The sequence below is a fragment of the Pezoporus wallicus genome, unplaced genomic scaffold, assembly GCF_028554395.1.
Source record: "Pezoporus wallicus isolate ANWC-B61680 ecotype Strahan unplaced genomic scaffold, APGP_CSIRO_Pwel_v1 contig_1181, whole genome shotgun sequence".
Taxonomy (NCBI): Eukaryota; Metazoa; Chordata; class Aves; order Psittaciformes; family Psittacidae; genus Pezoporus; species Pezoporus wallicus.
In genome coordinates, this window is record NW_026641428.1 from 5,982,029 (window position 1) to 6,009,395 (window position 27,367).

The window sequence follows — 27,367 nt, forward strand, 5'->3', positions numbered from 1 at the left end:
AAAGATTTTCACCCTGTTTTCACCTAGAATATACTGGTAACGAGAAGAAACAGAATCTACCTGCTCTCTGCTGTTTGTATCTCTCACACTGTATCGGTCATTTCATATGAACAAAGAGACCATGTTTCAAACAGTTACTGTATTATCAGGAAAGGACCAAGATACTGAATGGAAAGGAGGAGAAAGGAAGGGATTAAAGCTACTTAAAACATCATTAAGAAGATTTTTCTTTACTGCTTATAGTACCTATATACCAACAGATACTTATACTCTATGCCTGTTGTCATTGTACCAATTATTAATTCACTGCCCATCGCAGTAAGAAAACTAAGCTTGAAGCCTCTCTCCCAAGTTAAACATGCACTAGATGGTTCTGGTACCATTACACTAAAAAGGAGTCTTTAAATGTTCTTTTCAGAACTGTAATTACTTTTGCTCTTATAAAATACGTTTAATTTGAAAAAACTAATCTTATTTTAAAACCTACAGACTTTCACAGTGGAATTTAGATATATCACAGGATTTGCAAAAGCACCCCTTTCAACTGAAAAGTGGAAGTTCAAATGCAGTGAACATTGATCCTGACCTGTAATTTTTTACTTTTAACTGAATATTGGAAGTTCAAACACTGTGGACATTGATACTTGTCTTCATATCACTAACATCAATAACCTATGTGAACTCAACTACAAATGGTATTATTGTGGTCAGATATATAAATCACAATAACATTATCACTAGGAATTATTTTGTGCCAGAATTCGAGATTCAGTGCGCTAACAAAGGGCTAAAGGAATAGCTATCTGTTGCAGAGGCTCAGTCTCTAAGGATTAGAACTGAATCACGTGGGAAGGATAATGGAAGAGAATCCTGCAGTAATGTTCACTTAACTATATCATATTGTATTAACTTGAAGACTTCTGTCTCCAGGAATGAAAATCCTATAAATTAATAAATGTACTTTTTTAAAAACAAGTTTAAAAATGTGTACGTTGTGATTGATAAATTCATACATACTGAATTTTATTTTGAAATCTCCTGCTACCCAAAATGACAGATAAATAATAATAATAATAAAGTTTAATTCAGTATCTTTCTCATGTCTCTGCAGATACCAGCACCAGACAAATTTAAAATATAAAATCAAAATTACTCTGATTGCTTTTTGAAATTATATTCACACTGGCTTAATACATGCAAATCAGGGGTATTTTTATTCTATATCATCTCTTCAGAAGGTTATAGCCAAAATAATATTTAAAGGTATACTGAGTCTGAAAGAACAGTGCCCTTAGTAAAAGCAGACAGTAATTTCTAAGAAGGCAGCAAGAACACTTGCAAAACAGACAAAAATATACACGTAAAGGAAGCTATTCTAAACCTGTGTCAACATTTCATGTTGCTGATCTTGGACCATATTGTGTCATTGATTTTTAAGTAGAACTTGAAAATTATTTCATTGATGGCTCCTTAACAGCCGTTGGCTATTTTATTTGTGCTGACAGGGAATTGAGAAATCAATTCTCAGAGAGACAGGATGAACAGTTAACACTATATTCAGCTGCAAAGCCAGGTCACTGCACAAAGGTGAACTTCGCAACTGTGTTCAGTGTGGGCTTATGTGAAAGAAAAATGATAATTAACATGTCAGAACACAGGTGCAAGTAGGCAGACAATCAAATACAAATCTCAGATTTCAGAACAGGTGACTGATACAGACTGACAGTTTTCTTTTTTTCTCCTCCTAAATCTTTTGGAGATTTCAGACTATGAAGTAACAGTTGTGGAGGCTTACTGATAGAATCCTCTAAAGCAGACAATTACTACTTATGAAATAAGAAGAATAAATTCTACTTTCAATTAGGTTCCATGAAACACAGAGTGAAATCCCCTTTGATGACAAAAACGATTTTACACAGGTCACACGGAGATTATACCCTCTCTGAAATCAGCAACTTTTCCTTAGCTTTCATATTAAGGTTATTTGTTATATTCAGCAAACTACCAAAGGAAAAACAAACTTGACTAAGATCAATATTTTTTTTTCTTTTCTCACCTTCTTCTTGTTTCTCTAAGTTTATATAGTGTTGTTCTTCAATAGATCTCAAAGTGCTCTCAAAAATGTGTAAAGAAACAAAAGAGGCAATTCAAGTGCTTGATGTTTTTGTTCAGCAAGGGCACGCAAGACAATGAAAAGTCTGAAAGCGATACAGGTAAGAAAGCTTGCAGTATCTTTCTCTGAATTAACACAGAACTTTCACAACTCTTAAACAGTTGAAACTTAAGAAATGCTCCTCTTTACCTTAAATGACTCCTAAAAAGATAGCAAAAGGAAAACAATGAAAGAGACTAAAACATTAACACTGTGCCTTAAAACCAAAACAACCTACAAATGCTAAGGGCTTTTTCCCTTGTAATTGCCTAGCTTTCCTAGGGAAAATGACGGGGAACACTCAGAGTACAGATAAGAGCAGTTTGTTGTGCACCTCTGCTATGGAAAGAAGGCAGTATTAGCAATGGCTGTATATTATACCGGTAAATAACTTTAAAAGGCAAATCCCGGTATGTTTTCTCACAGCCCTTCCCTTCTACCCTGCCAATTCCCCTTTTCTGAAGAAAACCTGTTTGGAAAAAAGTATTAATTCCAGTCTATACTGTCTCTTAATTACTTCTCTGCCAGGGAAAGAGGAAGCCTTGAACAGCAGCCGCAAGCTGTATGGAAACAACGCTACAAATTGTGCTGGACAGTGAAGTACCTCTGTGCCAAACCCAAACAAGCTAACTCCAAAATGCAACAGACTTTGGAAGTGCAGAATGATCAAACAGCCAAAGCACTCCTAAGATTTGGCTACTGCTTTAGGGAGGCATAATCTTTAATTTTTTTTTTTTTCCACCAGTCTCCTATGGTTTCTCTCCTTGTACAGTTAGCCATTTACCACACAGTTAATCACACAATATACAATATAAATGCAACCACAGGCCTTCTCTGTAATGCAGAATGTTAAAGGGCAAGAGGCAAAGCAAACTATGCAGGAGACTCTCGCAACCCAGTGGCTGAACATCTAAACAAACTCATCTAGTCACTGGAAAAGCCCAAGAATTGCTTTTACAATCTTACAACTACACATACCTATCTGTAGAAGCAAAAACTAGGTCTAAGGAACAATTTACCATGAAAAGCAACCTGGCAGAGTTTTCAGTAAAGAAGTTCATTTTACTAAGATCTACTGTCTACCTTGCAATTCAAGCATACAAGCCACAAAGGAAGACAAGCAAGAACATCTAAGATCAGCAGGGCTCACAGATCTTATGCCCCACAGCACTTCCCGGAACAGATTCCCTAGTGACTGTAGTTCCTGTGTGCAGCCTCTGTCTCACAGGGAGCATTAATTTGTGCCTCCCCATTCTGTTTGGCCACCCCTTTCCACGAAACAAAGGAATTTAATGCCTTTGAAACCTCTACTGTTGTTGACAAACTCAGCTGAAACTGGTCAAGTGTAGCTGTTACTGAGAACAGAACTGGCAGAGCAACACTGACTTCAAGAACTTGGTGGGTTTTGTACATGTGTTCATAAAAAAAGGATTAAAAAAAACCAAAGAATGATGGGAAGCGTAAGTTACAAACACAATATGACAAAGTCACTTTGATGGGTGACCTAGAGATTAGCAGGAGGCTGAAAGGAAAAGGATGAGAAAATAAAGCTGGGTAATTACAGACTAATAATGCAGATTTTAATGTTTTCTTTAGTTAATTTAAGTTGTGTTTCTAGATTTGAGGATTTTATTTACTGTCTCACTTGATTTGAGAACAATCTGACATTTTTTGTTTTCAAATACATACCCACTTCCTGTAGTTAAAAGATGAGTTAAGAGCAGTTCTGTCATGCAACAGTAACTGTACCTTACCACTGAAATAATTTTCATCATTTCATCCCAATATAAAATTCAGCCTTAGAATTTTTAATTCTCTATGGACAGGATTTCTACTTGCCCCTTTATTTAAGATTAATTAAAAGATGAAATCTTATTTGAAACTGTAAGAACAGTAAAAATCACTGCCCACGTATACCTGAGGCTGGGTTGACACATCAGGTAAGACCTTAAATGAAAGCCTTCAGATCATCCAAGAACAGTTATTTTTATTGGCTCAGACCAATCAAGGAATAAAGTACTTTTCAAACCAGATGAAGACTAGTTCTTCACTAACAGAAGCTACCAAATAAGTGATTTTTAACACAGAGAATCATGAAGGTGAACACTTTGGACAGGGATGTTCACTTTCCTTTCCTATTCACTCCCAAACATTCCACTGATAAACTAACACCAGCACTAATGTGACATAGTTTTTCTTACTACTTGCTATCTAAAAAGCTGTGGGAGAAACCACTATTTTTACTACTTAAATGTTAAGCATAAATAGTTTATTTCCACACCGATACACTGCTGTAATAATTAGTGAATGTCTTTTATATACCACCTGAAATATTTATGCAAGATTAATGAAGAAAAATTAACAACTACACTACTGGCAAAGTACAGCAGACTCAAGTGGCAGTAAAATAATTATTTACAAAAATATACTTGGAAGTTGATAATTATTATACATTTCTAATTTACAAAGAAACACCACTACTACCCTGTGATAATTGAGCTCATTTAAGCAGCTTTCCACAACAACATTCTAAAATTAATTTCAACTAACACTCTTTATTTAACGTGTACTAAAGGACACAAAGTGCACCTACACCAAGAAAATATATTCACTTGGCGGCTACAGAAATGCTAGTATCAACATCAGACTAGAACTTAACACCAGGAATAATTCAGAAGGGACTGATGGACTTTGAATTACAGCTAAACACTCATGTAAGTTTGATGAAGAACTGGCAATTCTCATATAAAGCTGTGTCAGCAAGGAAACAACAGGTTAATTTAAAAAATGACATTTAGCTTTATCAGTGAAATTTTACACTGTCAGCACATCAAATAACCCATTCTAATCAACTCATAATAATGATTAGTTCAAAATACACATAAAAATAGTAGTAGTGTATCGTATTATACATGTGGGGGATTAATAACTAAATCCAACAATACAAAAACTTCAATTCAGCACAGAGAGTACTTAATGACCTAGTTTTATAGGTCATATACTTACATATTCAGGTTTTAATTTCTTGTCTCCTCCTCTTACAGCTACTTTTTCAAGCTTGTCTATACTCTGCATGATCAGCTCCTCATCTTTAAGTCTCAGTTCCTCATGTATTATTTCAATGTCACGAACAGGATCTACACTTCCTTCAACATGAGTGATATCATCATCTTCAAATGCTCCTAAAATAGAAGAACACAATTTACGTATTAAGCTAAAGAGAAAAGTATATTTACAACGTGCTGTGAATAGTCACAAGAGTTTCAGATAAAAAGTAAATCAGCAGGTCTGTCATACTGCCCAGTAGGTACACAAATGTCACCGTAATATTTTACATTGTACTGTTTCAGTCTGTTAATTTACCTATCAGCTCCAGAATCCAAAGGTTTTACATCATACTGTTTCAGTCAGAATCCAAAGCTTTATGCAGACACAAAGTATAGGACTTTGCCACTTCAGCAGAATACGTAACATATCTTTAAGAGTTGCTTCTAAATAGGAACAGCCTAGAGAACTGTCCTGAAAATAGGTACCACTGTATTTAGCAGTACCTAACCCAGCAATAGCAAACACAGTAGCTAAATTGAACAACTGAACATCTCACGACATTTTAATACACACAGTAATGGCTCATGGAAAAAAACAACAACTTACAAATCACCCTGGCAGCCCTTACTGGCTGGCCAATTTCATGCATTAAGCAAAGAAGAAGTTCTAGACAAAGCATTCTGAAGTTCTGAATGACTCTTAGTGTTTCCAAGGGAAACAGGGCTCAGCACAAAAAAAAAAAAAAAAAAAAAAAAAAAAAGGGCCTGAAATCATCTGGCAGACCTCGTCCCTGTTTCAATCTACTTTATCACTGTGGTTCTGACGGTGATTAGATAATGAACCACTCAGACACACAATTTACACAGCAGCTAATTTCATCGGCCTGATTTGAGGGTATGGTTTTTAGGGGGCCATCAAAGAAGCAGATGAAGGTGCATTTGTCATATATGAGTGACAACCATTCACACTATCTGAACAAAATGGTGCTGGCCCTTATTAGAAACACATGCTATTATCACATATTTAAAGTGCAGTTGAAGCCATAATTTCAAATTGCCAACTGGAAACATAAGGTTAAAACAACCAGATATTACTGAAGCATGTGTGCTGACTTCATGCCCTTCTGAAGACAATCTGGCAACATAATTCAACTAGGATTTAAATTATTAGATAAGCAGCATCACCAAATAAAATTCCACCCCAAAAATAAATACTTATTTACAAAATAAATATATTAACAATTAAAACCAGTTTGTTAAATCCAACTTGTTCCTGGATCAATTTTCAGACTATTTATATGCCTCTCCTGTAACATCAACGATATGCCCAAGAAATCAACCATGAAAATAATTTTACTTTAACATTACCAAAATAAAATTCAAATGTTTTTATACAAAATATAAGATAGGAAACAGGGCAAACTACAAAAAATTTTCTTAACTGATATGCAGAAAGTTGTGGTTCTTTATTGTCATGCACATCTGAAAACTTCATCTTTACCTTTAACTTCAGGAAAACAGTGGGCTTAGTAACAAAGGTTTTACATCGAAACAGAGGGTAAACAGGTTTAAAATTATGTTGACAGCCAAATGTCAAAATAATTTTCACATAAACTTATAAAAAGCCTTTAAAACGGTGGTTACCAGGTGCTCCCTCCTCTCCCACCGGCTGTCTCTCTTCAAAGACCATCAATGAGCTCCCTTGGTACAAGGAAAATCACCTCAGCAATTGATCCAGTTCTGGTGCTGGCTGTGACGGGAGAGCAGGCTGCTCCGTCAAATGGAAACTCACTGCACTAACCCATACCAGTGCCAGGCAATTAATGAAGAGACGCTGTAGCCTTTGCCTTCCATAAATCCGTATCATTGAGTCAGCTCACCTGACTCAATGGGACATGGGCTGTTCAGACGAACAAATACTAGAAAATATAATTCAGCAGCTCTGCTCTGATTTACAAGGAAAATACTGAATAAAAGGGGGGGGAAGGGAAGAAGTAGGAAGATATCATCATACAGATTAAAGAAAAGTCTACCTGTCCAGCTTTCTCAAGATGAGTAGGATTTACACAGCTAAAAAAGTAAGTTGATCTTTCTTCCTCGTATCAAGGAAAAATTGTCCATTACCATCTAAATAATACATTCTCAAGTTGTTTACATCTTCCTCCAGCATTTAGTGTCCACAGGTTAAAAAATAATAAGAAGAAACCCCACTGCTGAAGCCAGAAGAAAAGCTGCATGACTGTAAAGATCTTACATTTAGAACATAAAAATAAAAAGCAGACAGTTTTGGTCTTAAGGAAGAATGAAGGTTTTCCTAAAAAAGTGTAAAGTGAATCAGTAATAACAAAACACTTATATAAAGCTTATATACTTGTTATATTTTTCCATTTTCTTCAGCAACAGTAAAACACTTCTCCAGCAATTATCTTAATTTCTTCACATTTTCTCATTCCTTTTTACAAAAAAAAAAAATCCAGTCCTTTACTCATCCAAAACCAATTCAGTGCAATTCTACCCCTGTAAAACTGTATCCGCACATTTCATCTTTGTTCTCAAGTCCATTAAATGTTTTAACCCATGAATACTTCCAATGTGCTGCCAGAGTTTTCTTCAAGTCTCCTCCTCCCATCAGCTGTCCTCATCCGTGTATCAGCAGCCATCCTGCAGCTCATTTAGACAACATCAGTGACAGAGACCCATGTGTGGCAACAGGTAGTTGCTTGGTCAGGTAAACAGCCCCTCTACTGTGCTGATGAGTTCCCATTCAAGGTAACAATCTAGCCCTCTCTCCTCCCCACTGTGTTGCTTGACTCTTCTCATAGAAGAAATGCACACTAGTTACATATTCCATTAAAATGTTGGATTTTGAGCTTAAATTTTCAATTCTCCATTTAGAGGAAAAGTGCATTTTCCTATCTTGGAAAGAACAAAACCTATCAACAGGTGTGCTGACAAAGGTTTCCCAGTTCCCTTTTAAATAGATAGGAAATCCATTACATCAACTTAATCATGGCACTTTTTTTTCCCTTACATTATCAGGAACACTTAGACGAGAGAAATTTAAATCTCACTGAGACAGCCACAGGCCATAAGGAACTGGTAGGTATAAGATTTTATATACACAAAAGGCTGAACTGACACTAATGTCCAGATTTTAGCATAAATTGAGAGACTCTTCTTGATAAGCAACAGTCATTGAGCTTTATTTGTGAATTTCTTGTTCAGGGTTTGTCAATGATGACTTAAGTCGTTATCCTAAAACAGATCAGCTTCTGACTGACAGCCTAGCCCAAAACGAGACAAAACTCAAGGAAAGAGGAAAGGAAAAGAGAGAGAGACTCTCAGAGGTAAACCCCAATCTGATTATGAGCTGTATTTAAATATGGTGAACTTCAAACACAATGTGTCTGTCTTGTTCACATAATGAGAGTTCAACTTCTGTAACAACAAGGGACTTTTCTAAGGTCAGAAACTTGTCTACACTTTACCTTCTGCAGCATATTTACCTACCAGGCTCCTGGCTGCTGAGCTCTGTGATCTAGCTTCCACAGCTTTCATTTAAAAAAATCTTTTTTTTTTTTCAAACCTGTGCTAAAAAATTTGTCTAAAAATAAAATAAAAAGATGTTGTGATATTCTGGAATTTCAAAAAATAAACATCTAACTTTGCCAGTTCATTTATTTACTTACTACTTCCAGGGGAAAAAAAAGATAATCTATTTTATATTAATTTCTCCAAAACTAGCCACACCACAGCATTCTCAAGACAGCATAACCTATGGACAATAAGCTTCTCTAATGAATGTAATGAAAATCCCATGTCTTCATCAACTGCATTTGCTTTTAGAACAGAACCTGGCATTTTTCAAACATTACGCTAAACCACAGCGCCTTCCTTTTGCCTGCTTCCTAAAATTATACTGTTTGTGCTCCAAAACTGCCCTCCATCTGCTATAGGAAACTACAGCATACTACTGTAAGAGGAAAAAAAGGAATCAGTTTCCTACATGGAGAAGAAAAACTGTACGCATAAAATAGGCTTACTAAGGATCTTGCCAAAGAAGCAAGTTTGGCAACAACTAAGCTAAGCATACAATACAGGAAGGTCAACTAGGAAACACTAACCAGTAATTTCATTATTAAAAAAAAAAACCAACCGATTATGACTTCTTTGGTGTCCCACGTATCCCACCAGTGGTAAAGTATATTCTATCAGAAGTTATTCAAAACGAAGTAGAACAGAATCCACGTCTTTATATTCTAAGTATCAGAGCTACAGTCCTTTTTCTAAATAGTCTCCCAGAAAATGCTGATGGATTTGCACTCTAGCTTGAAAGAAACACCCCTGCTACTTTCTTTACTGTAAAAGAACAAAGACTACAGAGTTAGAAACATCAAGTTTGCAGTAAGTAAACAAATCTACTGTGGTAAATTACCATAATGTTTAAGCGGCATGCAGATACTGCCATTAAAACAAGCCAAGTATTTAGACAGGAAAATAGTAAGGCATAACACAGCAGCAGAATACATTTTGCCACCGAACAGCACCAAAAGTAATGACTTCACTTGTAGTTACTAGAAATGAGGAGCTTGAAAACAATCACTGCCACATCCAGCTCCCTCTTCCATTGCCAGTGAGGCTCAAACCTAAGAGATTCTTCAGTTTCAGGGAAACATTTATCTTCAGCTGAGCACTTTATCTGGGCTGTTTGGGCCCAAGCATGGTGGGCCCAGAAGTATTTTAAACACAGCAATGAAGAAGTAACACAATGATGGCTGGTTCTGCACTTCGCTTTCAAGTGATACTAGATGATAAAGATCCAGAAAACTGCACGACTGGCTGGAAAAGATGTGAAACCTGGTTCTGTTTTTTTCCCTGAGGAAGAGCAGGAACTGTCTTTTTGTCAAGTCTTGATGGCAGCCAGGACACACAGGCTACATCTTTTCTTCACATGCAAAAGTAACAGCACATAAATATGTATACAGCACTGCAGTAACAAATACCACATTTTAAGCATCATCTAATGGCATGCACATCTCTTTCCATTTCTTTTAAGAATCAGCTTCAAAATTCTTTGACAAAATTTACCTCTCAGCCTCCAGAAATTTTTGCATTGCTTATGTTATACCTGTCAAGATCTGATGACTGTATGTTATGTATTCATCTGAACAGAACCACTACACTTAGTTACAGGCTATCATCAACCAATTCATTCTCTTGCTAAAATCAAGTCATCCAATTACTCCTTGACTAATCAAGGCTGTTTTGGCTTTTTCTTTTTTCAAAAGGTACTCAACAGCATAAACAGTTCACTTACAAGAAATGGAAAGGGGCTAATCAGCAGAATTATTGTTTTGCTGCCACAATTTGCAGTATTTAAATGTAGTTGCTGATTGGACTGAAAGTTTTATGATATAGCATATAAAACTAGTTTGACACAAAAACGAAGCTGCCTATAAGCCTAAATTTTGCCTTCTAGCTGCTCCAAGACACCACCAAGATGCTAAAAACCAAACCAAATTACTACTACTACTAGATTTATCTTATTCTGCTCCTAATTGCAGTTTTGGAAATTAATTAATATCTTCAAGATTAATTTATATTTGATACTTCAGTTGCTTCATTTCTTTAATTTCCTTATTCTTAAAGTGAAACAGAACCTAATATTTGGCTAATATTAAACTCCCCATAACAGCATTTCGGCATCTTGGATTCATTTACAAAAGGTAAGCAACTGCGTTGGTATTGTTATGCTGTAATTAAGAGGGATATTTACAGTTTCATCAGAATTTGAACTGCATCACATGCTGAAGCTCCCATCAGTATTTAGGGTAATGACCAGCCTTTTTTGTCAATAAGCTATAAGAGAATGTTTAATAACACCGCCAAAACCCAGACCTAGGGAATAATTGATACTTGCACTTCCTCTCCAGCACACGTTCAACGACTATTATCAAAAAGAGCTGCTCATCACAGACTGATATGGCACATCACAGTACACATACACACATGCACCCTGTTATAAGCGCTGAAATAAATGAGTAATAATACCTATCTGCCCACTTACTGGGGTGAGAATGGGGGAGAGAACAAAATGAAATAAAACAGGGTATCCTGGGTGGGGGGGCTCGAAGCAGGGAATTTCTTTCAGCTATCAAAAGGAACAAGACTACAAGTGTCAAAAAACATTAAATTATAAATAATATCTGTACTTAGACTGGCTTGACATGCTATCATCAGTATTATAAAGATTTAAACGGTAAAAGATACTGCTATTTCTGAGTGAGGTACAAGTACATTTAACATTATAGAATGTATTAAACTTTGACGATGGTATATTTCACTATGCATACTCATGACTAGAAGGGCAAAAGAGTATTGTCAGTCAACATTTTACAGCTTCTTCAATGTAGCACGTGTTAACAAAGAACCAACAAATAAACTAGGTTTAGCATGTTTTCCCTTGCAAGCTAATTTCAAGTGAAATTAATCACCTGTAACACAAACCTAATATTCTTTAAGCAGAGTAATTTTCGGTTGAAGAAGGTGCACCTGCCTACATCTTCAACATAAGCAAAATCAAGTACAAAAAACATTAAATAAAACGCTGTAGTAAACCTTGACTTCTGAAGAAAGAATTTTTTCAGACATCTTTTGTGGCTTTGTTTTGTGCTACAGCCCTTTAAGTTTTGTCTTCATAAAGCCCTAACTAGTTGTAATCACTTGCAGTCTAATTGTGGACATTTATCTGCTTTTCTTATGCATAGAACATAGCTATTAAAGCTGAATGGTGATGGTGTGAAGTATGGGTTAAATTGGGTGAAATTAAAGCAAATTACTCTGGGATGTGGAACTCTGAAAATAGAAACCGCCAATGATTTGCAACCCTCTTGATGATCAGCTTCACAGAACCCTAAATGACAAGAAAACTTACATATTTTAAAGTTAACTAGATTTTTTTTAAAATAATATGTATAAATTTATTTAAAATGCAAGCAGTTACTGTGGCAATAATTATTTTGTTTTACCTGCATCGTAGAAATGTAAGAAAAGGTTTTAATTCCCATTAAACACACTTGTTTTTATTCTCAAGTTCAGCTGATTTTTAGCAACAGAAAAACAGTTTGGAATATTAGTTGCAGCATTAATTACTTTGAACACAACGTTAGAGTTTAGGCATACCATATGGCTATACAGACACAGGATGGTAAAAGCAGCTGCTTTGGGCTCTCCTGACTGGTGCGGTATTAGGACTCAAATTCATTACTTACCTATATAAAAGATAAGCAGCTACATTTACCCTGCTGAGTGTTAATACTGCAACAGTCAAGAGAGTGCAAATCAAGCACCCCTCCCCAAAAGTCTGAAATAGCGGCTGAATGGCAGTCCTTTCAATATCAAATCTATTGGGAGTATTTGACAAAAAAGGGCAAGTCTATTTCTGCACCAGCAGACACACAATGAGAGCATGTAGCAGCAATACAGGATTTTAAATGACTGTAGTATCAACTTCTTGAGCATACAAAGAATTTACATTTGCATAAAAGTACTCATCAAGCGAGTACCATACAAGGTCAGAGATGAGAATTATAACCTTCCTGGGAAACAGTAAGGCAAAGCATTCACTTCAGGACACATCAGTTGGCAGAAGAAACCACGATTCTGTTCCTGGGGGAAGCAGTTTTAACAGAGAAAAGTTGTTACCAAGACAGTCGCTTCAATGAGCTTATCTGTAAAATCCTGTTCCAGAGCCCTTACCCTTGAGTCTGTCTGACAAATATTAGCGATTTATTTCAGATGTAAAATGTGTTTACTTGCCATTGCTCTTTCATCCTAGCACCACTGGGATGTAGTCAACACTCTGCAGGCAAAACCTTCCACCTGCTGAGATTTGCTATCAAGTTGGTCATACTAGGTAAAGGACATTATTTGACAGCTGAAGGAATAAATCTTTGAGCCCTTCATGCCCTGTTTGCAGAGGGCTCGTTCTGACTCTCCTTGATCATATATTTTAAATGCTATCACTGCACTGCCTATCAAATAATGTTTGGGACAAACTCCTTGGTTACTCTTCTTGCAACAAACTTTACCCAGGATCACAGAACACGGTAATTCATATGGACTAGCAGAAGACACTAGGAAGGGCAGTACCCGATGTAAAAACACTGAAATGGCTGACATACTACTTAAATTGTTTAAAATAAGAACTCCCTAGGAAAAACTAGCCTCTTTATTCAGAGTTTTCTAGAACACAATTGTGTTCTGTGGAAGAACGGGCATTTGGAACGTAGCCTGGACTACTGCAAGATGTCCAGAAGCCAAAAAGGTTGAAGAACGCAAACACCTACTTCAGAGACAAGTGCTCTCATCAACCTGAGCTCAGCCACGCTCTGCTTCATGTTACTTTCCATTCCAATGACTGCAAACCTTCCTTTGTGAGTTGAACTCATGAAAGGAACAGCAAACAGGAACAAGGGAAAGCCTCCACAGTACCACCCTCCCTGGTGAGCGCTCCCATGGCAGCACCACCTGCATGGAGGACAGCACATGCAGGAAGGTCTGGCACAAACATCAGTGGGTAACTTTTAACATACCTCAGTGTACCACATATCCAGCTGTTCACAGAAGATAATGTTCCCATTCAAAAGTAGACTGAATCACATGTATTTGCAATCTGATGGTGTCTACAGAGTAGAAAAATGTGGTTCCTAAGCAGAAACCATTTTGAAAGTAGAAGTATGGCTATGTATCTAACAGTGCATTTTTATTTTTTCCACTACCTCCATGGTGCCTTTTACCCCTTCTTTCTGGAAGTTAGTCATCAAGGTCTTCACTTTAGGAATACTCACTGCCAAGCTCTATGGTGTCCAGTCCTCACTGGAATCTCTGAGTCCCACCCTAAAAAAACATAACTGCTAACAATTACTATGTTTTTAAGACAATATATCTACATAGATCAGGAACAGCAACTAGCAGCCATCAGTAGAACCCACAAGCAAGTTATTTTTCCTTAAATGACCAGATATACAGGAAACATTTTAATTATTCACAGACAATTTATTTGCGTGCCCTGGTTTCCACTGGAATAGAGTTCATTTTCTTCCTAGTACCTGGTGCAGTGCTCTGATTTGGATTTAGTCCAAGAATAATGTTGACAACATGCTCATGTTTTAGTTGCTGCTAAGTAGTTCTTACCATAAATCAAGGACTTCTCAGTTTCCCGTGCTCTGCCAGTGAGGAGAGGCACAAGAAGCCTGGAGGAAGCAGAGACAGGGCAAACTAACCAAAGCATAGCATGTTATGCCCAGTATATAAACAAGGGACATTGCCAGGAGGGGCTGATTACTGCCTGTGTTGGCCTGGGTATTAGCGGGTGGTGAGCAATTGTATTGTGCATCACTCATGGGTTTTTGAGGGGCTTTATTCCTCTCTTTTTCCTATTATTACTATTATTGTATTTTACTTTGTTTTGATTATTAAACTGTTCTTATCTCAACCCACAGGTAACTACCTTTTTGCCAGTTCTCCTCCATATCCTATTGGGGGTGGGTGGGGGTGTGAGCGAGTGGCTGTGTGGCACACACTTGCCAGCTGGGGTAAACCACAGCACTGGGTCACAGTATCACAGTATGCTAGAGATTGGAAGGGACCTCAAAAGATCATCTAGTCCAATTCCCCTGCCGGAGCAGGAACACCTAGATAATGTTACACAGGAATGTGTCCAGGTGGGTTTTGAATGTCTCCAGGGAAGGAGACTCCACGACCTCCCTGGGCAGCCTGTTCCAGTGTTCCGTCACCCTCACTGAGAAGAAGTTTCTTCTCAAGTTTAAGTGGAACCTCTTGTGTTCCAGTTTGTACCCATTACCCCTTGTCCTATCATTGTTTGCCACTGAGTAGAGCCTGGCTCCATCCTCGTGACACTCCCTCTTTATATACTTATATACACTAATAAGGTCACCCCTCAGTTTCCTCTTCTCTAAACTATAGAGACCCAGCTCCCTCAGTCTTTCCTCATAAGGGAGATGCTCCACTCCCTTAATCATCTTAGTTGCCCTGCGCTGGACTCTCTCCAGCAGGTCCCTGTCCTTGAACTGAGGGGCCCAGAACTGGGTCACAGACTGACTACACCAAAGATGGAGAAATATCAGAACACCCCACTTGAGCCCTGATATTTTTATTTGGTCTCACATAGCATCACATAGTAGTTACCATGACCGTACTCTTACTGAACCACTTTAGATACCTAATGCTGCAACAAAATCCAAGCCACTAAACACTGCTGAGCCCACCTCGGCTCCTGTGCAGAGCCAGCTCAACGCTCCTTTCTGCATTCATCAAGATCTTGGAGAGTTATTAGTCTTTGTAAAATAACAAACACAGAATGAATAGTTCAACTCAGCACAGAATGCAACACAATAGTCCTCCTGGAACCCACAACAAAGGGTGTAAAATTGTTTCAATAAGGCATCTTCTCTTCAGAAACATTTAAAGCAACGTCTCTAGCTATGTAAGTGCCTAGAAAAAAATCAGTAATGACAAATTTTCAGCTACAAGAGGTTAGGCATCTAAGCAGTTCCCAAATATTCTGAAATTTAAAATAGATCATTGTTACGATAAAACAAGAACTTTACAAAATGGTCAAACTTCTTGCAGTGCCTTACAAAAATGTGATAAAAATGGGTTATGGAATTTGACAGAGTGGAAAAAAAAGTTATGTTTACAAATCAGTCACTGTTTACAAAGACAGCGAATGAGTTTTTGGAAGAAGGGTATTTAAGACGAGCTGTAAATGCAGCTCATCATGTTTAACAAAGAACCTTATTCTCCCTATCTGAACGCTTCTCCTCTGAAGAACTATTTCATTGCATAATGGAGGTGAGGAGTAAACATATTAGGGGAAGGACCAGACAACATATAATAAAATGAGAGCTGATAAAGATTTAAGCAAAGATTATTTGATTAGTGCCATTATGTACACATATGCCCTGCATAAGTTTATAATGAAGTGCTGTTTTGCTGAGTGAATAAAATATCTTTAAAAGCAAAAGCAAAACGTTTCTCAGTAAATTTATATAAACATGCTTCATCATACAACCTTCCCTCTGGACAATCTGGCTGACATTCCTAACATATTACATAAACTTTATGCAAAAGCAGCAATACAATTCATCCAGATTTTTCCTTTGCAAATCAATTCACATTTTATAAGAGTGCTGCCTATTGGGTTCTATTAACAGAAATCCTGTTAATGATAATTTAAAAATTTTAATCATTAGCTGGTTAAGAGACAGTTTGCTCTTCATACATGATTTTCCATAAGCAGTGATTAATTTTCAACAAATTAAAGGTGATACCCTAGTTCTTAGGACCTCACATAACGGTACAAGCTTGGAACTGCAAGACATATCAACTGATCTTTTTAGAACAGCACCTGAAATATTGAAAACAAAAGGTAATATATGTTTCGCATCTTATTTGAGACGCTAGACCAGATAAAAGGGGTTTGGAATGTTTCCTGCTCTAAATTCAAATCTTAATGTAACAATTTCACTTTGGATGTTAGTCCCTTCTTCCTTGTAAAACTCAAACCAGCATCCCAACAGAAAACTGAGCATATTACTTGCTACAGATTGGCTGACCAATTACACTGTAAGTAGAGAACTAATTATTTTGTACATTTTAGCAGTGAAGTAATCCCTAAACTCAGGGATTTGCTTTTCTTACTAGTAACATTATATTTCAGTCATAACTACATGTCAGTTGTGTTCTGTAACTATCTGGCACCATCTAGTAGCCACTGCCGTCTTCTTTACTAAATCCCATTAACAGATTACGTTAAAAAGATTGTGACAAGGGAGACATTCAGACATGCAAGAAATAACACAAGCTTCTTTATCTAAGTTTCATATGGTCAAGAAAACTTTTTATGTTTAATAAGATACAGTTACAGTGAGTAACTACTTGTACACTAAGTAAATGCCTTCTGCCTTCCTTGAAAAGATACATTAGATATTTGTGTGTGTGCTGAAGTTTCCAAGAAATAATTTAAGAATCTACTGGCAAATTTTAACAATGGTTGACAGAATGCATTTTTTTTATGCACTTATGCAAAGATTTTCTATTTATTCCCTTCCCCTATCCTGAAAACACACAAGTTAGAAACTAAGAGAGAAAACATATGCTTTGATTAACTTGAATCCTGGTTACACAGGGTGGTTTTTTCCACAACTGTCAAAGCAGTGCCTCCTAGTTGCTAAAACTGGGAAGGAAGGGAAGGGGGCAGCAATATGAACATATTGAGGCTACTTCATTATGTTCCCGATGTGTGGCTGGGTAGAAATCTTAGTTTCTTAACAGTACTACTCCTTTAGCCTGCAAGCAAATACAAATACACAGCCTTACCATTCTGCTTCTTGTAAAATAAATACATAAATGTGATACTTTTGCAACATCTAACCACAGCTTTTTAAGCTGAAACAGTTCTTCTCCTTTTACTTTAGATGTCAAATCCACCACAGAAAAGAATTTTGTTTTTAAAAGACTTCCTCAATGAAGCAGTTCATCTCTCTGCCATTTAGCTCACTGTATTTTTACAAGCACCAGGCTGAGCAAACTATGATTGAGAGAAGCCATCTTATGCACATTGCTGTTGTCCCACATCATTCAGAACAAACCTTTTTAGATCGTTAACTACCACAGGAGTGCTGATTACACAGGCACCAGCAATTTCCTAACCAATGACCACCTGAACAATGATGTGTTCAGCTTCTCAGACCCTGAAGCCTTTCAGAGGTGAATCATTTCACAGTTTGGAACTAGATCTCCATAGCAACTTCCCTTTGAGGGTTTTAGAATCACCATCCCGTAATTCTATGATCATCAAGCTCAACCATTCCCAATGGTTCTTTTCACAGCAGATGGAAAAGGAAGCCTTGAAATTTTACAGTCTATTTCAAGCAATTCATCTGGCAGCCTATTAGAATTCAAAATATTTCGACCTTCAATCACAAAGCATGTTATCTGAAGCTGTGGTGATCTCAAGTCAAGACAAGCAGACGTTTTAGTCTAATCATCCATGATGAGAAGAGACTGACAAAAACTCTTAATTCAACCACCATCAAAATGCTTATTTTAACTGCATGAAAGTCTTTCAACAGGCAATGAAAACACACCATGTACCATTTTATCACAACCTTCCATTCAAGGGAAATATGAATTCTGAATATTGGCATGGATCTTTGCACTCCCCGACTGCTTTTGAACAAATATCTGCTTCCTAAAAGTCAGTATAAATCCAATTCTACCACAGTATTTTTCAACAGCTGTCAAGAAAAATGATGGAAGAAAACTGCAATTAAACTTCTCACGATTGAGTACAATAAAGCTGTAAATGAGTTACTTATTGACGGATCCAGTTTGTTACAGGCATCTTCTAAGGAATCCAAATAAGTTACGTCTGAGAAAATAAATACCAATTAAATTATAAAAACACAGCATTGGTTAAAATCTCAGAGCAAAGCTCGGTTTCATGATAATCATCATCAGAGACGGGGTTTAAAGTTCCTTTTCCCCTCTGTTCCCAATTCCCAACTCAATTCCCTCTGTTTAGAGTTAAAAAAAACATTTTCCTTCTCTTAAATGTTCCAGCCAACCGCTGAAACAATTCCATCGGGGCCACAAAAGCTTTACGTTTCAGAATCTTTTCACCTACAGTCCAGGTTGATTCATTCATATTTTTAATCAACCTTAAGTACAAGTTAAGTTCAAATGTTTTAAGATCTCAGTTGTACACTACCTACTCTATTAATAAAAGCAGTTCATCGAATTCCCATCCCTCCAAAAAAAGGGAAAAAAGAGTTTCCCCACCCCAACAACTCTGTAAGGCTAACTCTAGAAATACCTTATTCTTGCTATGACATTTTCAAAGCACAGAGCATCAAAACGCAGTAGTGAATAACTGCTAGCCTCATACACACAAGTTATTTAGTACTAAAGAATCCAGAAGACTCGCAACTTTCCGTACAAAAATGCTTCCAGTAAGTATTTAGCAGGATCAGCAGTAATTTTACTAAAAAAAGTGAAAGAAAAAAAAGAAAAAAGGGGGCGGTGGGGGGAAGAGGGGAAAAAATATTACCGTTTGGTGACTTGACAGTGAGATTTTGATACTTAACTGCTGTGGAATATACCTAACTTAAACGAAACAATGACCCACCTGTACCAAAGCCCCATTTTCCACTAGAAACAGTGAAATAAAGAAAATTAGTGGGTTTGTTACATTTTATAACATTTGTAGAGGCAGGAACACTTAATTGTTTTATTTTCTTTGAATGAAAACGCATCTTCAGTGTCCCTAACAGTTTCTTAACTGCAAGAGAGGCCACAATTGAGACCATTTCTACAGCACTTAAAATGCCACATTTTATTAGGCTACAGGGAAAAAACAATCAACCCACCCCCACAGTTGACCTTACCCTCCTTGGTACTGACACTGTTGAGCCATACTCTGACTCCACTTCAAAGAAAAACTCTTTAAAAAGAGAAACTTACTAAAACCCCCCACAAAACTAAAAGATCTTGACTATAATGATGTACTGACTGGTGGTTTATTGAGAGTTAGTATTTTTGGTGAAGTCATTTTGAAAACATTTCTGCAAAAGGAATTATGATGAAAATCTCTGAGGGAATAAACCAGCACAATACAGATCTATCTTCACAGATTTTGCACCGTTTGCGAAGTTAGCTCATGAACAGAGCTACACAGATGCTTACATTGAACTTCTTGAAGATCTGAGGGGGCGTATGTGAATATAACCACAAAATTTAACCAGGGATGAAGCTAGAGTTTAAGGTAACAGTAATGCAAATTAAAAAGTTATGCACCACCTGAACATGTAAACTCTTCATTTCTATGCACAATCAACTGAAATAAACACGAATTTTGTTCTAGCAATCTGAGGGAGAAATACAATGGGGAAAAAAAAATATATCTCTTGAGTAGTTAAAGTACCACCTCCTGCAAAGACCAGAGATTCAAGCAATTATACATGAACAATATTAACATTCTTAGTGGTTTCCAGTGTTAGATCAGCTACGTCAATAACCAATATAAGACTACTGGAAATATCTTCCTATGGGAGACAAAGAAGTTACAGGATACATTTTACGATACTCAAAAGTTTTGCAAAAAAAAAAAAAAAAATCAACTTTTTTTACTTTAATATGGAAGGTAATCAAATGTATTTATGATAAGTTTTAACTCATCTATAAAGCTTAGCTTACTTTTATTTTTTGTCCGTTGACCAAACACAACTTAACCATTAAGTACAACCTTTTATTTAGCATTGTTCTATCAAAACTGAATATAAAACTGCCCACAAGCACCAAGTTATTTAAGCATCTTCCTAATTAGAAAGTACAACTGTCACTGCAGCAATACTCATTTGCGCAGACAGAACTACATACATGGTAATGTAGCTATTACTAAACATAATTTGAACAGAAGCATATTTTGAAAATTCTGAAGTGATAGCAAATTATAAGTATTTTGCATTGTACAATTAGACTGTCAGCAAAGGATGCCTATTAGTAATACACAAATCATCTGAGAGTTACATCTTTACAATCTATTCTATGATTACACACAGTTATGATTCAAAGTATTTTCATGGTATTTTCCAGGTATTTCTCATAAATAGTAATTTTAAAAACTTAAAAATTGACTTCACATACTAAGAATAGGATTGCATTTTTAGGTTTTCCTCTTCTCAGTATCCCCACCACCATATCTGGAAAACCTCATCTTAAGCACAGTAGTTACATATTAGCTCACCGTTTAACAATCTAGAATAACCTTAAGTTTATTTCATAACATATAATCAAGCAACATACGGTAATTAAAGCACACTGAAAACAGCAGTTACTAGCTAATTAACATTACAGAAACACTTTTCTTAATGATAGAAAAAGACAAAGATGCTATAAAGTACCATAGCATGAGGAACAGTTTGGTAGAAATCTTTTTGTTTAAAACATTAAAAACTTCAACTTGGGAGCTTGAAATTACAGTACTTGAGGAATTAAAAATGTCAATGCAAGTTATGCTCAGTTAGATAAGTGGTTTAGGCACTACGCTTTCACCACACGGCTCATGCAGGGCAAGCACCACTAATGCGAATTGCTGCACCTCTCAAGATGGCTCAGCATTTGCAAACACCCCCAGACTCTTTATTACCCTTATTCATGCAGAGTTTCACTACTTTTATGACAGTAAGATTTATTTTGCCATCACCACAGCACCTGAACTGCAGTTAGGGACAAGCAGCAAAGAATAACTCTAGCTGTGACAACGGCACCCTGGGCTGAAGTTAGGGACCACTGCCAAAACAGCCACTGTGTTCTTTTAAATGCGCTGGTTTGCAACATCAGTTCACCAGCATACTTTGTTAGATAATCGGTTTATGTTTTGCAATTAAATTACCACTTTAAAACAGTGGTAATATTTTACCTTCACATGCTGTTTTTAAACCCACCTTCTATTTATTACATCATGCTTTATATTTCATATTTGTCTATATTAACAGTAGCACCTAAAAATGTTGACAGGCAAAACTGTGTGCACACAGTCCCAGCAAGTAGTCTCTTTGGAGATCAACACTTCCATATGGAAATATCTTCTGATTCTCCCCCCCACCCCATAATTTGTATCCCACCATTATTCACTAGCTTTCATACATGCTTATGCATATGAAGGTGTTATTAGCTTTCCCCACAGTCCCATGATTGCTAGAAGGGTAAACACAAGGTTTACAGCTGCAAATTAGGTGTTAGTAATAAACAAAATCAGGCCTTCCATAAAGTTGGACACACAACCACAATTAATTTTGTGCTCACATACAGGCACAGGACAGGGCACAAGCAAAAACAAGTGACCAACACCGAATGGGTGGAGGATGGCCTGCCTCAGCAGTATTGCCATAGTCTCCTAGTCACTACAAGCTGGGACACACACACCCCCTTTGGAAGGTTTTTTAATCTGAAATCCAAAAGAAGTGTTTCTATAACAGTACACTCAAGTTCTCAAAGTATCCACAGCTCTCTGTGTATGAATACCAGCATGAACATTTGTATCATGCAGAAAAGAGTCAAGCAGGCCACCAGAAACTTCCTCTTTGCACAATGAAACATCTATCTTAGAATATTCCCTCTCTTGATTTAAAGAAGAAAAAAAGATGTATTTCAAATCCAAACATTTCAGAATGAAAAATAATCAATACTACTGTTATCATCCTTCTTTTGACCACCGCCTTTTGAAGCATCACTGCTACTGCAACTTTTTTAATAGGTTGTGATATAAACTACCAAACTCACAGGCAGTCAGAAAGGACTCTGAAAAAAAAAAGATGTCGGTTGCTAATTCTAGCATGCAGCATCTTTTGCTCAAGGTCTAGTTTAACACTGGTCTTTTTCTGCTGAAATAAGCCTAAATATCATTCTTAGACAGAATGAAGATCCTCTCCATCTCAAAACACTCTGGCTTTTAAAGAAACTCTCTAGAAGAAAAGGCCCACTCTGGCTATCATGCTTCTGGAAATTTCTGAAGTCCCTGAAGAAAGTCCTCATTAATCAGCACTTAAATCTATCTATTAAAACAAATAAATAATCTTTATCCAATTATTGTAGCAAGGTTCCTTGCAATTTTTTTCCCCACAGCTACCATTTAGCATTTGTCTTGGACCTTGTCTATCCTGAAGAGGCTATCATTTTTATAAAAATACATAAAATTATTTTAGGGTTTCTAAGCCTAGAAGACTCTCAGAAGATACTGACCCACAATACTTACATTTTTTCACATTAAGTGAAAGACAGTTGACAAGGACATGAAAAGGCACATATAATATTTAAGCATTCACACAGATGCCTCTAACACTACTATTACAGACGGCAAATCAAACCCCATTATGAAGTTTCAACTCAACTTGCAGCCTGTACACCATTTGCCCATGGGAAAGAGGGTTAACAGGAGCAACCCAGAGGCCAGAAGAACTGTCCCAGCAGACTTTACATGACCTGCTAGTCAAAAGAGCGGAATATGACAGAAAATAAGATCTCTTCAGAGTTACATCCTATTTTTCAGTAACCTTATGATTTCAAACCAGTTTAACTTTGTTATGAAGACACAGTTCACGGTTTGATTTTTCCCTTTTTGCAACAACCCTGACAAAGAATACTATACATACCTTTTTACATAATGAAATGTTCTACCCTAAATTGGATCAGGGATAAAAAAATTCCGTATCACGTAACACAGAAAACGTTGCCCATCTAAGATTCTTTCCCTTTCATTTGGCAGGAAAACCCTGATGTTCAGAGCTTATGAAAATGTCATGCAGAAACTTCAAACAGGTTAGAAACACACCACAAATCAACAAGGGGCTTCTTTTCTACTACAGAAGAAAAAAAAAAAAAAATGAAGAAAGCATAGCTGCTGCAATGGTGTAAAAACAGGCCACATTTTACTATCGGCCAGTGTTCACTCAATGCTGATTCTTCAAACAATTTGTTTCTATGAAGTAATTTTCTGAAGTTTTATGACATGTTCTCACAGAGGTGAGGAACTCCCAAAGAGCTACAAAAGCTGTTAGGTTTCTGTTCTGTCATTTATTTAATAGTCTATACACATGTAAAATCTTTTTCTTTAAATAAACTGGTAGGCAGCACAGCTAAGAAAAAACATGTTAAGTGAGCAGAAGATGGATTACCCTTGACTAGGCTCTCGATTTCGGTGAAAAATCAGAACTCTGATCACAAGATAATTTTCTTTGCGGTTTGCTGATTACTAACCTTAAAAATGTTCTCTGATTCATTAAAATCATCTGTTTCTTTACAATGTGCTTTCAGTTACTGGTTTTCAATTTTCAACACAACATTGCTGATAATATTACAATATCCCCTCCTCCTAAAAGAGGCCTTTAGAGCCTGTTTGCATTCCACAGGAAGATGTTGCCTTGCTCTTGCATGTGGCTCCATCTGCCTTCCTCCCCCACACTGCCATTCACAAGCCCAGCTTACCCATCTAGTCACTCCATCAAGACATTAAAACTGGTGGCATACCATACATATGAGACTGATTTATGCATTCAAGCTGCATCATACGTGTAATCTTTTCCATTACCAAAGATTTCCAAAAGGCTCTTTCTTCTTAAACATGCAAAGTATTACATTCTAGTTATGTGGAAATGCTTCTACAGAGCGCTTGTATAACACAAAAATAATGCACTTCAGCATAATTATGCTTATTCTGAAACAAAGAACAGCTATTTGTTCTCCAAGGCAAAGCTTAAAACACAGAAAAAAAAAATGTAACTTCACACTGGTTTTATGGTGAGATTTTGAACCTGTGTTAAACTGGGGGCAACCTATCAAATTCCACCAAATGTAACAAACCTATTTAAAACAAATTTCCTCTAGCTGCAGTGGTCCCAAAACTATCTAGTGAAGAAGCTTTTAGCTTTCTAAGCCTGCAAACAAATCATTGTTTCTCATGCTCCCTGTTCTAGTACAATAAATTAACAGCATTCAAGTAAACAGCATTGCCGAAGTACAAAATCCTGTTAACCAACTTCACCCTGTTGTTACATAGCAAGAAAACAAAAAGTAGGAAGGCAAAAAAAAAAAAAAAACAAAACCAAACCAACTAGCAACTACTACCACGTGCAGGAGAATCGGGGCGGGGGGGGGGGGGGGGGGGGGGAGAAATCCATAAACAGAAGGAGATGAGAGAAAAGCCTAACTTGAAGTTTTTAGCTGACAAAGGCAGTGTTTCTCTCCAGCAGGGAGGGAATTTGGATGTTTTTTATGAGAACCAGATGAAGGACACTGAAGTAAGGTCTCCCTGTGTAACTGTGACACAAGCTGGAAACAATGGTGGTCTACAACAACCTGTAAGTATGCAGGCGGCTCAGGCAGCCTGAAGGCACTTTCCAGGTAGGTAGCACTGCCACCCCTGCAGGCTCCTGGCGTCACCCTTCCTGGGAATCCTGCTTCCTTCTCCCAGATATGGCCTTACATGCTCCTGACATACAACAGAGCAGAAATTGAGCCAGCTGTCCAGCCTGCAGCAGCAAGGATCAAGCGCAGGGCAGACAAGAACAGGCTTGTACACCATAAGCTATTCATACTTCCTGTAAGGATGCAGAGGCATCTGCACAGGACGAGTCTGACAAACACAGTTTACCTATCCAGACCCCACATACACTACGCTCCTGCACTTAACTGATCCCCTTAGCTGGTTACCCTGCAAGCTGTACATTGCCATCTACAGCAAGACTAGGAAACGCTGTGACACATTTGGCTGAAGCAGTGGCTGCTGAGGAAGATCAGAATTGTGATGCGTTTGCCTTTTGAAGTGTCTAGTCCATCAGATTATTCAACAACAACGCTCAGATGAGGTAGTCAAAATTTCTTAGCATGATAACACTGAACTGACAGCATGGGAAGAAAATGAAAACTTAATCAGATGAAAGACAATAAAAAAAAGGTATAGGGCTTCACTGAAAGTGAATTATTAAATAATTCTGAATGTTTTTTCTTATGTTAATAACTGAAACCCTGTTGAGGTTTAGTAAGCAAGGCACCCAAAAAGCTGAATAGCTGATCTGGCTGGCACGTACCTCTGCTCTGTGAGGCATATGCCTGCTGCACTCTCCTGTTCTAACAACGGCTAAGGCAAGTCCAGCACAGACACTGTTAACGCTTCTGCAGAAGGGAAAATATATGTATATAACAAAACTCCCCAATTATTTACTCAATGAGTGCAACTGCTTCCATTAATGCTCAAAACCACTCACAGTGAACACATGCAGAGGGGAAAAAAAAAATTAATCTAAACAAGCACATGGATGTTATTTTAATTCAATATGGGGCAAATCAACTACAAGGAAACATTCTTTCCACACAGGAAGAATATGTATTTGTAAATGATCAATTAATTCATACACTAAATTATTCATTCTATGTAGCCCAGACACACTAATGTCAGTCTGCAAATTTAATCAATACAGGAGAGGGGAGGGTGTTTATTTTTGGTTTTTTCTAAGTATATACTGATTAGTTTAGGTTCAGACCAAGCCATCTTTATTCACACTGAGAAGAACTTGACTGCAATTCATGGCATTCAAATCACAAATGCAGTAGGAGTAAACAAAAGAACTGCACCCTTGGAAAGTACATAAAAGTGCTTTAAAAGGTCACTTTCGTTCTCTCTTCCTACTTGCTTAACATACATTTTCCAAGAACAACAACAGGAAACCATATAAAAGGATGAGAGAAAGAATCAGTAATTGTTGCTAACGGTTTATCAGCTTAAACGTAACTGTGAAATGTGAGCATTAAAATTATCATATTCTTATCAGAGCCACTACATGGGAAAAGAGACTATATGAGTACATTTTTTATACCATTCAGCATGGTCTTTAGCCTGTGTTTATTTCCTCTTCATATCCCATCACTACAGGATTACTGTTGGAACAGTGCTGTAATTGTTATTTGACTGTAAGCTACTTTTAATTATATTTCTATTTATGGATTGGGGGATTACCTCAAAATATAATCATTTATTTTCCCCTTCTCTTGTAAAAGCTTTAACTAGCAAAACAAGAAACCTACCAACATCATGATATCTGGTTTTAAGACATTCAGTATCAAGCTTCAGTAATTTCTGTCCAAGTTGTAACTAGCAAAAACAGACCCCTTGTTCCACCAGGGCCATATAAAGTGGTTGGAACGCATAAACATTGGATTTATTTCATTTCACCATCAGCACAAGGGGGAGGAGGTTTGAGGAAAAAAAAAATGGATTTGCTAGGGCAAGTGGTCCCTAATCCGCAGTATTCCTCAGAAGGATAAGTTACCAGATCAATATTATGTGAAAGAATAGGAAAATTGAGCTTATACGTGCCTGCCTCAGTTCTTTTGGCCCAAGGAGGAGTGACAGCGTGATAGCTAATGGCAGCCTTCAATGCTCTAGGATGAATATGCAGCCAGGGATTTTATCACAGATTCAGTAGAGTCAGTAACTCCTGCATGCAAACTGCTACAGAATTACACAGTTGTCACATATTCCCTACAAAACCAAAGCAATTTAATATAAAAATCAGTAATAATGTAGCTT

At 37.1% G+C, this 27,367-nt stretch overlaps 1 protein-coding gene across 1 annotated transcript in view; it reads right to left on the reverse strand.

Moving 5' to 3' along the window:
• OLA1 (Obg like ATPase 1) overlaps positions 1–27,367 on the reverse strand; it is a 101,846-nt gene that overhangs the window by 47,184 nt on the left and 27,295 nt on the right. Inside the window, exon 5 of the mRNA XM_057423866.1 lies at positions 5,159–5,334. Coding sequence (XP_057279849.1) covers positions 5,159–5,334 — 176 coding nt within the window. The remainder of the gene's footprint in view (positions 1–5,158; positions 5,335–27,367) is intronic.